Source organism: Nomascus leucogenys, chromosome 21, assembly GCF_006542625.1.
Source record: "Nomascus leucogenys isolate Asia chromosome 21, Asia_NLE_v1, whole genome shotgun sequence".
Taxonomy (NCBI): domain Eukaryota; kingdom Metazoa; phylum Chordata; class Mammalia; order Primates; family Hylobatidae; genus Nomascus; species Nomascus leucogenys.
In genome coordinates this window covers 53,545,661-53,560,565 of record NC_044401.1, presented here as the reverse complement: position 1 = coordinate 53,560,565, position 14,905 = coordinate 53,545,661, and the positions used below count along the sequence as shown (strand labels likewise).

General features: G+C 42.2%; 1 protein-coding gene across 2 annotated transcripts in view; it reads right to left on the bottom strand.

The window, feature by feature from the left end:
- VGLL4 (vestigial like family member 4) overlaps window positions 1-14,905 on the bottom strand; it is a 162,832-nt gene that overhangs the window by 131,599 nt on the left and 16,328 nt on the right. For both annotated transcript variants that reach the window (XM_003264975.4, XM_012502182.2), the window contains exon 2: window positions 13,241-13,317. In XM_003264975.4, the coding sequence (XP_003265023.2) occupies window positions 13,241-13,304 (64 nt within the window). In that variant the 5' untranslated portion in view covers window positions 13,305-13,317. The remainder of the gene's footprint in view (window positions 1-13,240; window positions 13,318-14,905) is intronic.

Genomic DNA, 14,905 nt, shown 5'->3' with positions numbered 1-14,905 from the left:
CCCACTCAAGGATCCCTCCCCAGACACGGTTCTCAGTTTTTAGCCAGAGACCATTGTAACGTAATGCTTTGATTTCCTAAATATTACTCTAGGGCCCCTTCCTGTTGGTGGTTGTTAGTCACTGTAAACTCAGCTTTTAATTCCCCCCTTTTCTTTTGCACCTGTGTTTTGAGTTACAATTGTTTTGTTTTTGTTTTCCTTTTGTCAGTATAATCCCATCTGTTTTCAGTCTTCCAGGAATTCTTCATAACTTTTAGATTAATAGAGGTAGGCATCCTTTCAAATTTTCCAATACTGTTACAGATGTTTTAAAATATTTACCTTTTGTTATTTAAAAAGATTTTTGGCAAGAGGGAAGCTGGATGCATGTGTTCAGTCTGCCATTTTACTCTAAAAATCCAGATTGTCCTCCTGAATGCCTAAATATTTTTTTCTAATTTAAAATGCTTTATTCAAAGCACCCTAAACTAGTACTTTGCTAGGAAACTGAAAAATATTCCTCTTAACTCTGCTTGCTAGTGAACAGAACAGACTTTTGGCCTCTTGAATTCATTTTAAAAGTAACTACAGTCCAGTTAAACAATGTAAGGTCCACAAAAGAAAAGACATTTAAGCAACAGTTTCCAAAGAGAAGAAAAAAACACATATATGTAAGGTTTGATGAGACAGGCAGTCCTAGAAGAACAAATGGTACTTCACCAGATTTCAAATGTAAAGATTTATTCATTTACGAGGAATCAAAAGTTTGATCCAATAAAAAGGCAGTTACAATAAATCTAAAGCCACTAAGGATGTAAGTTTGATTTTTCAAGCTTGATTTGATTTCTATAAAAGTATAAACCCCAAATATATTGCTTCTACACATTATATGCACATCAGATGCCAAGTCAACAAGTATTTCATAAATGTATAACGTAAATCTTTAAGAAAGCAAGAGTATAAAGAAAAGATGTGGCCTTTGTCTTTTAAAAACAGAAAATCTGAATAGGAAAAAACTACACATGTATCTAAACTTCCACACAGAGATAATAATAGATGTAGAAGATGGTGTCATGTTACCTCCCACCTTTTCAGCTCTTACAGAATTGCTACAGTAATTCACAAGTATGGTGAGGGAGGGAGAGTAGCTGAAACAGGTTGTTGTTGTTGTTGTTTTTATCTGTTATTTTAGGTTTTACTAATGGAAGTATTGAGACTAGAACAAAAAGCACATACTAGATAGATACTTACCTGACCAATCCTGGCAAGAGGACTATTGACTCACTCACATGGAATTTTAAAGATCTGGAAGTCTTACATAAAAATCCAGGTTTCCAGTTTGTCTTGAGTAATCAGAAAAGCTGACAAATCCAGCCCCACATTCCTATGGGAAATCATCAGCTGGTGTGCTGGTAAATGTTAACAACTGGCTCTCTATAGAAGAAAAACAAAAGCAAAAGCCCCTGACCTGTATAGCATTTGCCATGGTGTAAATACTCCCATCATGGCTGATTTCAAGCTCCCAACGTGATGCCTGGAAATGCCAAGCACAATCAGCTCATGGACAACAGTGGCCGGAGCTGAGTGGTGGCTGCCCCTTGGACAGGAGTTACAGGCCTTCTGTCCTCACTGCTACCTACAGTCTTACAATGGCTGCTACCTGCCCTGGCACCAGCCTGCCCCACCCCTTTCTCTCTCTTCACCCCCAAGAACTCCTGAGCCAGATCCAAGCTGGTGGTAGTGCTGGGCACAATGTCCTCCTAATCCTCATCAGATCACATGGAAAAATCATTGCTTAGGTACCACATTTTAGGAGGGGCACTGCCAAGCCTGAGTAGGTGAAGACAGCAATGAGCTCAGAAGACATCGCCAACACAGGATGGTTGACAGCGCTGGAGATGTTCACACCAGATACTGACTGGGGCAGTGACTCTCAAGATGCAGAGAGAAGAGATGATGGGGAGGGAGAAGTGCACCAAATGAAAAAAAAAAAAAAAAAGAACTACTTCATCCAAAAATTCTTGACTCTGATATGTTAAACTGAATTGCAAATGACATTAACCATCCATAACACTTTTATGTGTATTAAAGGAAAATATGGATCTCTGAGGATTGTGAAACATTTGTTTAAATGAAACAGTCACCCTCCTCAAGTGTCTAAACAGCTATTCAGTGGAAGAATCTATTTTCAGCATCCATTATGCTAATTAACAAGGCATGTTATTTTCACCAGTGGATATCCAATTTCTAACATTTATTATGCTAATTTGATCTGATATAAAACTATAAAAATAGCAGAGACACTGGTAGTAGCTGTCTCTGGAGGGCAGCCCTTCTGACTAAAGGCCAGATGTCTAGCCCTGGATGCCCCCATCTAGAGAACGGCTTAAATAAGCACCTAACCCACCTGATGTTTTATGAAGCTTTTTGAATTAGAATAGACTACTGGGAGATAGTATTTTTTGATGTCATTGTTCACAAAAGGGAAGTAACTGAAAGCGCCAACCTTTAGAAAGGACAGAAACATCAGTGCTTATTTTAAAACTAAGGGGAGCATAGGAACATGATCCAGTCAGAGCAGGAGCGCTCCCCTGTGGTGCCTGAAGCACTCCACTGTCCACAGCTGCCGACACTCACCTGGGAACTACTGTTCTGATGTTCCCAGGAGCAATGCACAATTCAGTGCCCCAGCACCAAAAGAGGAAAGAAGACAGAAGTTTATTTGGGTTGGTTTTCTTGACGGGGGTGGGGGGATGTTTCTTTTACTTTAATCTTGAATTAGACATCCAACTTCTCCTAATTTTTATTCTCTTAATTTTTTCTCTGATACCTCCCCCACCCAGTCTACTGCAAAGGCTCTTGCTATAAGAAGTAATGAAAATAGGCCAGGCACAAGGTCTCATGCCTGTAATCCCAGCACTTTGGGAGGCTGAGGCAGCGGAGGTGCTTGAGCACAGGAGTTCAAGACCAACCTGGGTGATGTGACGAGACCCTGCCTCTACCAAAAATACAAAAAATTAGCTGGGTGTGGTGGTGTGCACCTGTGGTCCCAGCTACTTGAGAGGCTGAGGTGGGAGGATCACTTGAGCCCTGGGGGACGGAGCTTGCAGTGAGCCAAGATTGTGCCACTGCACTCCAGCCTGGGCAACAGAGCAAGACCCTGTCTCAAAAAAAAAAAAAAAAAAAAAAAGTAAATGAAAATGTTTTGTAAACTACGAAGTATTATCAAATAGAAATAGTATTCCTTGGAATTTGTACATTATTAGCAGTAACAGTGATCATTAAAATGAGTCATTTCTGCTAGTGTTTAATAAATTAATTCCTTAGAGATAAGTCTCCCTGCAGGGGCTACTTCGTTACCAATAAATGTTTACTAAATGCCCACCATATGCACCAAATGGTAGATGATTTGAATACAAAAGCAGAAGGGAGCAGGATTCTCACCCTCAACAGGCAAGGATCTGCTATACACTCACACCATCCTTCAAGTCTGGCCACTCTCCCCATGACACTCCCTTCTATGTTGCCTCTGGGTTATCTTGTCTCTAATTAAACACTTTGGCAAAGTGGGATCTTGTTACCTGGTGAAGCAGCCCTTTTCCCCTGAACCAGCTTCCTTTCCTTCAGTTAGCTGAGGTACTTACTGGGAAAGAAAACTCCCTGCATATGAAGGGGAGTCCTGGGGCAGCATGCACCTGAGCCATCACACACACAAGAGGGCAGAGCCATGAACGGGGGATGAAGGACAGTCCCCAAGCACATGCTACCACATGTCCTGAACGTGAGGCTGGTTACAGCTAGTTAATATTTTGAAAATGCTATTTTATTGGCTAGGAAGCCTTTTCCAAATGAAAATCTCTTTACTGATAGATTAGTGAAGGTAGTATAGAGGAGTTTTATTTTGTTTTTTTTGTTTTTTTTTTAATCAGCAGAAAAGTCTTTCCCGTCCTCTGGGCAGACAGATAGCAGAGAATTACGGGCTTAGGTTTCATAGCCAGGCTGCTTCTGTTCAATTCTCAGCACTGCCACAACCAGCTAAGTGTACCCGGGCAAACTACAGAAGCCCTATAAACCTCAGTTTCCTTATCTATAAAATGGGACTAATTATAGTACCTACTTAACAGGGGTGTTCTGAGAACTGAATGAGATGATACTGTAATCCTTAAACTGTGGTCCCCAGACAAATGCTCAGGAATTCATGAGAAATTTTTACTTTCGTTATTTCATGGAGAATCTTTTTTAAAATTTGACATAAGCGGCCGGGCGCGGTGGCTCACGCCTGTAATCCCAGCACTTTGGGAGGCCGAGGCGGGCGGATCACGAGGTCAGGAGATCGAGACCATCCTGGCTAACACAGTGAAACCCCGTCTCTACTAAAAATACAAAAAATTAGCCGGGCGAGGTGGCGGGCGCCTGTAGTCCCAGCTACTCGGGAGGCTGAGGCAGGAGAATGGCGTGAACCCCGGGGGGCGGAGCCTGCAGTGAGCCAAGATCGCGCCACTGCACTCCAGCCTGGGCGACAAAAAAAAAAAAAAAATTGACATAAGCATCCTCTGAATCAGAAGATGGCTAGCTGCTATGTCACCAAGTATTGCTGTATGATTTCAGTGACTATGTTTGTATTTTTCTGGTCTAATGAAAAAAGGGGTCAGGCACGGTGGCTCACGCCTGTAATCCCCGCACTTTGGGAGGCCAAGGCGGGTAGATCACTTGAGGTTAGGAGTTCAAGACCACCCTGGCCAACATGGTGAAACCCTGTCTCTACTAAAAAATACAAAAATTAGCTGGGCATGGTGGCCAGTGCCTATAATCCCAGCTACTGGGGAGGCTGAGTCAGGAGAATTGCTTGAATCTGTAAGGCAGAGGTTGCAGTAAGCCAAGATTGTGACACTGTACTCCAGCCTGGGCAAGAGTGAGACACTGTCTCAAAAAAAAGAAAGAAAAAAGGACAGGGACAAACCCACTATGAAACTGAGGCATTTGCACTAAGAAATAGTCAAATTATGTCACCACAATCTGTATGGTGAAAAATTTTACAAGAGTTTGCAAGATGAAAATGGAGGGGAAATTGCATTAAAGGGCAAGCGGCATGATAGGTAGGCTAACATTACAGAATCAATTCCGGCAGGCTGGCAGCAGATGCCACAGTCGTGGAACAGAGGCTTGGTTGTAGCAGATCTTCACCTATTGTGTCACAGCTAGCTTTTATTGGCTATATTTAGTTTATAAATGTGTATTCTAGTTATGAAGTTGTAAAACTACAAGCATAAGGGCCAGGACCATTTTTATGCTTTATATATTCAAGTAACATAATAAAGACAATCATATTGTACTTAAGTAAGGGAATGTTCTCATTCTTTTTTTTTTTTTTTTTTTTTTTTGAAATGGAGTCTCTCTCTGTTGCCCAGGCTGGAGTGCAATGGTGCAATCTCAGCTCACTGCAAACTCTGCCTCCCAGATTCAAGCAATTCTCTGCCTCAGCCTCCCAAGTAGCTGGGATTACAGGCGCCCGCCACCACAGCTGGCTAATTTTTGTATTTTTAGTAGAGATGGGGTTTCACCATCTTGGCCAGGCTGGTCTCAAACTCCTGACCTCATGATCCACCCGCCTCAGCCTCCCAAAGTGCTGGGATTACAGGTGTGAGCCACCGTGCCTGGCCCGGGAATGTTCTCATTCTTAAGAAATGCACACTGAATTATTTAGGAGTAAGGAGGAATGATACTGGCCACTTACTCTCATATAGAAAAATAATATGCAAATATATATACATACCTATGTGTGTGTGTCTATACATATATATATATAAAACATGTACCAAAAGACAGAGAGGACATGTGCATGATGAAGGAAATAGGGGGAGATAAAAACAACTGGTGAATCTGGTTAAAGGACATGTGGTAGCCAAAGAAGTATAGCTTCTCATAACTAGAAGGACTTAACTTAAAGGTTCAGATCCAGAGTTTCCCTAGGAGGATCATTATTAGACCAGTGACTCGTGTGGGGAAAGGGACCTGATGTCAGATGCACCAGGGGAGGCTTTGTCAGAATGCCAGCAAGTACCCCGTCTCCTCTCTGAGGATCGCGGATAGCAGTGAGCCACTCTTACGGATGAAAATGCACGGCACACCCCTCTGGTATTTTAGGATATGAAAGTAAAAATCACTGATGCAGTGATCAGATAAGCCTCCAAATCATCCGAAATGATCACAGAAGGAAGTACTTAATGAACACTACAGAAGAGCTGGCAGAAAAAGGATCCAAACGCCATGTTATATTGAGCATTATTTTTAGACTTAACTTTTCCAAAGTGCAACTTTACAAAACCAGGAGTCCTCGAAATACACAGAGAAACAGACAGACATAGACAACAAAACAACAACTGCATTTCCCGTTTGGGCTTTCCTGATGAAATTCTCCCACAGTTGCTAGAAAGCAAGAGTACAGTGCTCTTTCCCTCACTAAGAGAAAACCAGACTCACCAAGACTCCAAGGGGAATGGGCAGGAATGACATCAGTACGTTGTTCTCTTTCCAGGGCACCAGAGGACTTGGCACTCTAATCACAAGCAAACACAGCTACTCCATTAGAGGCAGTTCCTCCCTATTCTAAGCCTTTATTATTCCTGGGTTTTAGAGTCAGTACTCCAGAAAATGGTCACTCCCTTTGGTGAAACCTATTTGTCTCCCTCCTGTGCTCTGAGGCATGCCTGCCCCTTTGCTGTACCACGCCTCAATCGAGTCCACCTTGTAGATGCTGATCTATTCCGGCATGTCTGAATATTAGTGGCTCCTTTTATTTGCATGGCCCACGTAGCAGTCAGATCATCCCGGTACATACAACGGAGGAGCCAGGAGTAAGTTTATCCCACGAAGGAGATGTAAACCAAATCATGTTTTCTCAAACTGTGGTTCCAATGCATTAGTGGATCCTAAAATCAGTGTAAGGAGCCATGACTCAACTTCTATTTAAATGGAGAGCAAAGACCAGAAAAGACACATCAAACTGCACTGTGCAAAGTAAGGGTAACCATTGTCTCCTCTTTTTATTTTTTTAAACATATTTTAGACACAGGGTCTCACTCTGTCACCCAGGCTGGAGTGCAGTGGCACCATCATAGCTCACTGCAGCCTAGTACTCCCAGGGTCAGGTGATCCTCCCACCTCAGCCTCCCAAGTAGCTGGGACCCCGCCGGGTATGTGCCACCCATGCCCACCTAATTTTTAAATTTTTTGTAGAGATGGGGTCTCATTTTGTTGCCTACGCTGGTCTCAAACTCCTGGGCTCAAGTGACCATCCCACCTTGGTCTCCCAAAGTGCTGGGATTAGAGGTGTAAGCCACCACCTGAGCCAGTACTGTCTCTTAAAACTTTTGGATTGGTTATCTCAGTATATGTATATGAAGATCACAATATGAAATGGCTTTTTTGAGATGGGGTCTTGCTCTGTGGCCCAGGCCTGAGGGCAGTGGTGCAATCATAGCTCTCTGCAGCCTTTAACTCCTGGGATCAAGCCATCCTCCTGCCTCAGCCTCTGGAGTAGATGGGACTATAGGCACACACCACCACGCCCAGCTAATTTTTTTTTTTTTTTTTTTTTTTGGAGCGATGAGGTCTTCCTATTTTTCCCAGGCTAGTCTCAAACTCCTGGGCTCAAGCAATCCTCCCTCCTCAGCCTGCCAAAGTGCTGGCATTACAGGCATGAGCCACCATGCCCAGCCTAAAATGCTTTTTTTACTGTGTGCCACAGTCAACAATATTCAAAAGCCACAGTATGAGATGCTGAGAGAAAAGGAGAGAGAAAGAGACAGAAAGATCAGGAGTGGGCCCAGCTGAACTAGTCACAGGAACAAACCCCATAAGAGGTTCACTTGGCTGATGCAGAAGCCGACCAGAAGTCATCATGATCTTGAGGAAAGAAATCAATCAGAGAAAACAGTATATGAGTGCAACTAAACATTACATTATCATTAATCTGATCTGGTTTGCTTTCCTTTTTTTAAGGCAAATGTAGACTACAACCTAGAAATATAAACATATTCCGTACAACGGGGCCATGTGTCCCCATAATAATAAATGCTTGGGTTCTTAGGAATGCTTACCTGAAAGGATTATGGTAACCAATGCTTCATCAATTAGTCAACCTTCAATAATCATCTCCAAACAAGGAGTTAGTGAATTTCTTGGGGCAGATGCAAACGCAACGCCTGCAAAAGCTTCTGTCCTTGACACATCACTCACACCAGCCCCACCCAGCCTTGCTGATCATCTGCATATTCATTCAAAAGCACTATCCCCTCCACCAAAACCCTCAAAGTTTTAATTTAAAGTTATTTTAATCTAAGTGAGGAAGTCAGCAGATGCAATTAGATCTTAAAATTGGAAGATATGGTTACCAAACTTAACCATTTTGTAAACATCGCAATAAAATGGCATATCATGTTAAAGACATGCCAAGGTGTTGTTTTATACATTAGCACCAAGCACCTTGCCCTCCCATTTTCATCAATTTACCCTATTAAGAAACAGCTGGAGGCTGGCAGAGTGGCTCACACCTGTAATCCTAGCACTTTGGGAGGCCAAGGCGGGTAGATTGCCTGAGCTCAGGAGTTCGAGACCAGCTTGGGCAACATGGTGAAACCCCACCTCTACTAAAATACAAAAAATTAGCTGGGCATGGTGACACACGCCTATAGTCCCAGTTACTCAGGAGGCTGAGGCATAAGAATCGTTTGAACCCAGGAGGCAGAGATTGCAGTGAGCCGTGATCGCACCACTGCATTCCAGCCTGGGCGACAGAGCGAGACTCTGTCTCCAGAAAAAAGCAGCTGGAAAAAAGCTGGGACTTCCCAGCACCAGTATCACCAATCACTGAAAGGAGAGGTTCCCCAAGCACAAGGAAGAACAGCAATCTCAAGTTGTATTTCCATTCAGTACCTTCCAGGGTTACCCTAGACACTGATTACATCAATGTCTCATGAGCAGTGGAATGATTATTTTAAGTAAATTTATCCCTTCTAGGCCATCCAAATAAGTGACTATTGTGTTACTACAAAACCACCATTTTACTATTTATTTTAGCTCTACAGTGTACTATTGAGATATTTCTTTTATTCTCCACTAGTAGACATACTGAAGCCTTAATACTATCAGGTATTATAGACTCAAGTCATAATAGGTAGTGTTCCCTTCAAAATGCTGAAACAATAACATCCTCAAAAATGCCCAAGTTTTCAGTTCTCCAGGAGCAAAGGAAAAGAGAATCATTTAGGTCACCTTGATGAGTTGGGAAACTGATCTCAAGTAGTAGAACATTTTTCTGTTTGTAATAAGAGGCCCAAATCAGATTACATTCACAAGGCTTTTTTAAAGTGTTGAGGAGAATGTTAACCTCCCCTAAAGTCTGAGAGCAATTTACAACAAAAGCTAAAATAGAATTGATGTAGGGCAAAGAAAGCTGAGTCAGGCTGAACCAGCCCAAATAAGTCTAAGAAATCAACCGAAAGACATTGAAACCTAATGTTCAACTTTGTCTATAAATTGTATGACTTTTCACACACTTACATAATAACACATAATTAATGAATTAGGTAACAGAAAATACAATGCCTGGTTTTCGAGCTCTGCATACTTGAGAGTGGTACACAGAACACAACAGGAAGAAAGGTCTCCCAAAAATGTTAATAATAATTAAAGACATCTTTGGAGTTTTTTCCTCTTATTCAAATGTAAAAAACGATCCTAAGAAGCTGAAACCATGACACCGGGATTCTAGAATTATGCCAGCCCATCTCTAAAGCAACTGGAGTCATTAGAGTCAAAAGAATGTTAGGCTAGGCATGGCGGCTCACACCTGTAATCACAGCAGTTTGGGAGGCCAAGGCGGGTGGACTGCTGGAGGCCAGGAGTTTGAGACCAGCCTGGGCAACATGATGAAACCCCATCTCTACAAAAAAAAGAAATAGAAAAATTAGCCAGGTGTGGTGGCACACGCCTGTAATCTCAGCTACTCAGGAGGTTGAAGCGGGAGGATTACTTGAGCCTGGGAGGCAGAGGCTGCAATGAGCTGAGATCACGCTATTGCACTCCAGCCTAGGTGACAGAGCAAGTTCTGTCTCAAAAAAAAAAAAAAAAAAAAAAAGGAGAACGATCTAGGATAAAGTCTACAGTCTATTCTCTGATTGTTAGAGCCTTACAAGTGAATTTATCCTCATTCTTCAAAAACACCAATGGGCTGTGTTCAACACAGAAGGAAAGTAAGAGTTCCTCTTTCCCTAAGGAGTATCATTTTGTTTCTCCGAAAACAGCTCTCCCAAACCATAGGTTCCAAAGGGAGTCTTGCATCTACATTACCAGCTGTGCTTGTCCTCCCTTCTATACATTTTACAGCCGTTAAGAGTCTGCACACAAACGTATTCATGTGTCCCATGAAGGCAGAGACTGTCCCTTCTTTATCTTTATATGCCCCTTATACATAAGGGTTCAATCATTACTCACTAAATTGGAAACTAGGTAGGCCTCCAACTGGAACAGAATGATCAAAAGAGGAGAGAAGAAAGTCTTTACTCTCCCCACTCAAAGACACAAAAGGTTACCCTGAGGTCATTATTTCTATTTTTCATTGTATAAACAGTATTTTGTTTTAATGATCCTAACTAAAGTTGGGCATTGTAAAAGAGAGAAATTCAAACTACTACCTTATATAAAAACTTCTAAACTAACTATATTGGCGTTCAACAAAGTTTGCAAATAGCTATTCAAGTCAGCCACTTCTCCAGGGTCCTCACTGCTCCCTACAGTCTTACAGTGGCTGCTCCCTGACCTGGCACCAGCCCGCCCTACCCCTTTTTCTCCCTTCACCCCCAAGAACTCCTGAGCTAGATCCAAGCTGGTTGTAGGCGTGGACACAATGTCCTCCTAATCTTTATCAGATCACATAGAAAAATCATTGCTTAGGTACCACATTTTAGGAGGGGCACTGTCAAGCCTGGGTAGGTGAAGATAGCAATGAGCTTAGAAGACATCCCCGACACAGGATGGTTGACAGCGCTGGAGATAGGTGCTATCCAATTGTAGAAGGTCACATTTATTGCAATCTTAGAGGAATAAAGGAGTTTTGTTGTTGTTTAGATAAAAAGCCTTCGGCCTGAGCTGCCTCTCCCGAGCTCCAATTCCTCAGATTCCCACTTAACATCCTTGAACTTCAATTTCCTTAGTAAGGGATAATTACACCTCACCATCAGGTGGTTATATCCTCACACCAATCAAAAGCTAAGTAAGTGTGAATTATAAAAGAGGTTGAAAAAACCTTACTAGATACCTCATCCAATCACTGGTAGAATGATGATCTTGTAGGGGTGGTGGCAGGAGGGTGGGAAGACACAGACGCATGATGATAATGTTCGGATATTTGTCTCCTACAGATCTCATGTAAGAATGTGATCCCCAACATTCGAAGCAAGGCCTAGTGGGAGGTGTTTGGGTCATGGGGGTGGATTCCCTCACGAATGGCACGGTGATGAGTGAGTTCTCACCCTATTAATTCACTCAAGAGCTGGTTGTTTAACAGAGCCTGGCACCTCTTCCTCTTTCTTGCCCCTCCTCTTGCATGTAACATGCCTGCTCTCCGTCACCTTCTGCCAGGAGTAAAAGCTCTCTGAGGCCTCTACAGAAGCCAAGCAGACACTCGTGCCATGCTTGTACAGCCTACAGCACCGTGAGCTTCTTTTCTTAATAAATCACCCAGTCTCAGGTATTCCTCTACAGCAATGTAAATGGACTAACACACATGTTAAATACAGAAGACTGGAAGAAGCCCTATCAGAAGCCAACAATGTGCTAGGAGAGAGGGCAAGGCAGTCCCAACCAGGAGTCAAAAGCTAATTAGTAAGCTCAGTACACACAACAGCCCATTAATCCTCATGAACACTTTGTAAGTAGGTATTGTTGCTCCATGTTACCAATGAGAAAACTGCGGCTTAGAAAAATAAAAGTCTAACAGCCAATAGAGAGGCAGACCTCAGATTTTAAGAACATGCACTTGCTGTCTGCCAATCCATGAAGGACTAAACCGGAAGGAGCTCATCTTCGAGAACTTATAATGCATAAAACCTCAACCTAAATTTTTTTGTTGTTATTAGTATTTTAGGGCCTAGAAAAAGAACTGTTCCAACATGAAACAGTAATTCTTACAATACTGTTTAGCAAGTAACCTTAACTTTGAACAAGAACATTTAAAAATAAATATATTGTTGGATGAGCAGGAAAATCACTTTAAAATGTTGTAGAATAATCTTCCAATATCATTCCTTTCACCCATCCCTCAGACTACACTAATGAACATTTTTTTCTCCCAGTATTTGCTCTTTGTCAGCAATGCAAACATAATTTTCATGACTGTTTTCCATTATGACACATACTGTACATTTCCAACAACATAAATGACGTTCGATGATTTTTTTTCCCATCTCTAGCTCTCTACTGGTCAATTAGTCTATCAACTAACACATATTTATCTCAACATCTGAGACACATAAGGAGTATCTTCATTCCAGATCACTGATAGTAACCTGAGAAGGAAAGAACGACCTACAATTAACGGTTCAAACTCTGGCATACAAAGTTAAAATACCGATTAAGGCCAGGTGTGGCAGCTCATGTCCGTAATCCCAGCACTTTGGGAGGCCGAGGTAGACGGATCATTTGAGGTCAGGAGTTTGAGACCAGCCTGGCTAACATGGTAAAACCCCGTCTCTACTAAAAATACAAAAAAAAAAATTAGCTGGGCATTGTGGCAGGCACCTGTAATTCCAGCTACTTGGGAGGCTGAGGCAGGTGAATCACTTGAACCTGGGAGGTGGAGGTTGCAGTGAGCCGAGAATGCACCACTGCAATCCAGTCTGGGTGACAGAGTGAGACTCCATCTCAAATAAATAAATAAAATAAAATACCAGTTAAATACCAGTACCTACGCTTGAGTCCAGGAGTTTGACACCAGCCTGGGCAAACAGCATGATCCCATCCCAAAAAAAACAACAACAACAACAATAACAAACCAGTATCCATAGTTAAATGCCAGTTAAAAGACTTACATGTTCTTGAAAATACAAATGAGGATGTGAAGCTGTTATCTCTAAGGAAAACCACCAAAATTAACAGCAAATAGCCAGAAAACCATGTAGAAAAGCATGTAATTTTGTTATGGAGCAGGAGACAAGGGATCAATAAAGCACTTAAGCTATTTTATAATAGACTCCTCACTTACGTTTTTCGTCATCAGCATGCACCAGAGATGCTGCCCTGGACAAAACATCCAATGGCGTCTCCATTCCTGGTTGGAGCCTAAGAGGAAAAAATAAAAGGGAAGAAAATAATTTAAACAGAATTCAAAAGACTCTTAGAATCCTAGTCATTAACAGAATGAGTCCTCAACCAAATGCAAATCATTCTTCTAAGGATGAAATTCTTCCCACGTGAGGAAACAGAATGGGCTTGGTTCAGGGAGAGAGAAAAGGGTTAAATTCCATTTAGTCTACTAAGCTAAACTTTGCCAACTCCAGGAAGCAGCTGATGTAGGAACTAAAAGAAGGGATATTGTGAATATTCATGCCCATGTTATTTGGTGCTTATGTTTATGTGCATGCATAACATGCCTGTATAAACATGCCCAATAAAAGAAAGGTTTTCAGAACAACAGCTGCTCCATGAACACAGCATCACTACCAGTGAGGTGGTGATGCAGCTTAACAGAGGTGCAGCTTAACACATGCCACATACCCATGGAAAGCTGTGTGAGAAACCCACTGGTAGGTTAAATGATATTTTAAGTCCAATAAGAATCTTTCTGTTAAAACGTCATGTTTTGTATAATAGTATATTATATAATCACCACCTATCATCAATTTATTTAGCATCATGTTTTTTAATAAGACTGGATTTTTATTGTTGTTTCCTTAAATTACAGCATACTATAAAAGCTAAAACAGCAAAAGATTTAAAGTTCGAGGAAAGCCCTGGAAAACCAGAATGCTTTTTGCCCAGTTTCCCTTTTCTGGGTTATTTAAACACACACACGCAGTTACTGGCACACACACCCTACTGGCTCACCAGCTGAGAAAAACAACTCCTTAACTGTACCACTTTACAGACACTTGGAATTTATTCAGCATTCTTCAATACTTATGGAGTACCTACTACGTATGCACTGGTCACAACATGTGGCAGACCAGCTTCTCTTTGTAATATTCATACCTCAGGCCTCCAAAGAAACATTGATCCGCCAGGCACAGTAGCTCATGCCTGTAATCCCAGCACTTTGGGAGGCCAAGGTGGGTGGATCACTTGAGGTCAGGAGTTCAAGACTAGCCTGGCGAACATGGTGAAACCCCATCTCTATTAAAATTACAAAAAATTAGGTTGGGCGCGGTGGCTCACGCCTGTAATCCCAGCACTTTGGGAGGCTGAGGCGGGCAGGTAACCTGAGGTCGGGAGTTTGAGACCAGCCTGAACAACATGGAGAAACCCGTCTCTACTAAAAATACAAAAAAATTAGCCGGGCATGGTGGCCCATGCTTGTAATCCCAGCTACTCAAGAGGCTGAGGCAGGAAAATCGCTTGTACCCGGGAGACAGAGGTTGCAGTGAGCCGAGATTGAGCCATTGCACTCCAGCCTGGGCAACAAAAAGGAAACTCCGTCTCAAAAAAAAAAAAGAAAAGAAAAGAAAAAAAAGAAACATCGATCCCTGATCATGCAATATGACTTCATTCAGTAAACGTTAAATATCTAGGAGGAGCTCCAGGCGGGAAAAATAAACAAAGCCCAGTGGCTGCCTTCGACGAGCTTTCAATCTGCACGGGAGGCAGGCCCCCAAGACATCTAGTTTAAGGCAGCATTCTTCCAAGGCATTCTGCACTGGGTGTTCATATTTTG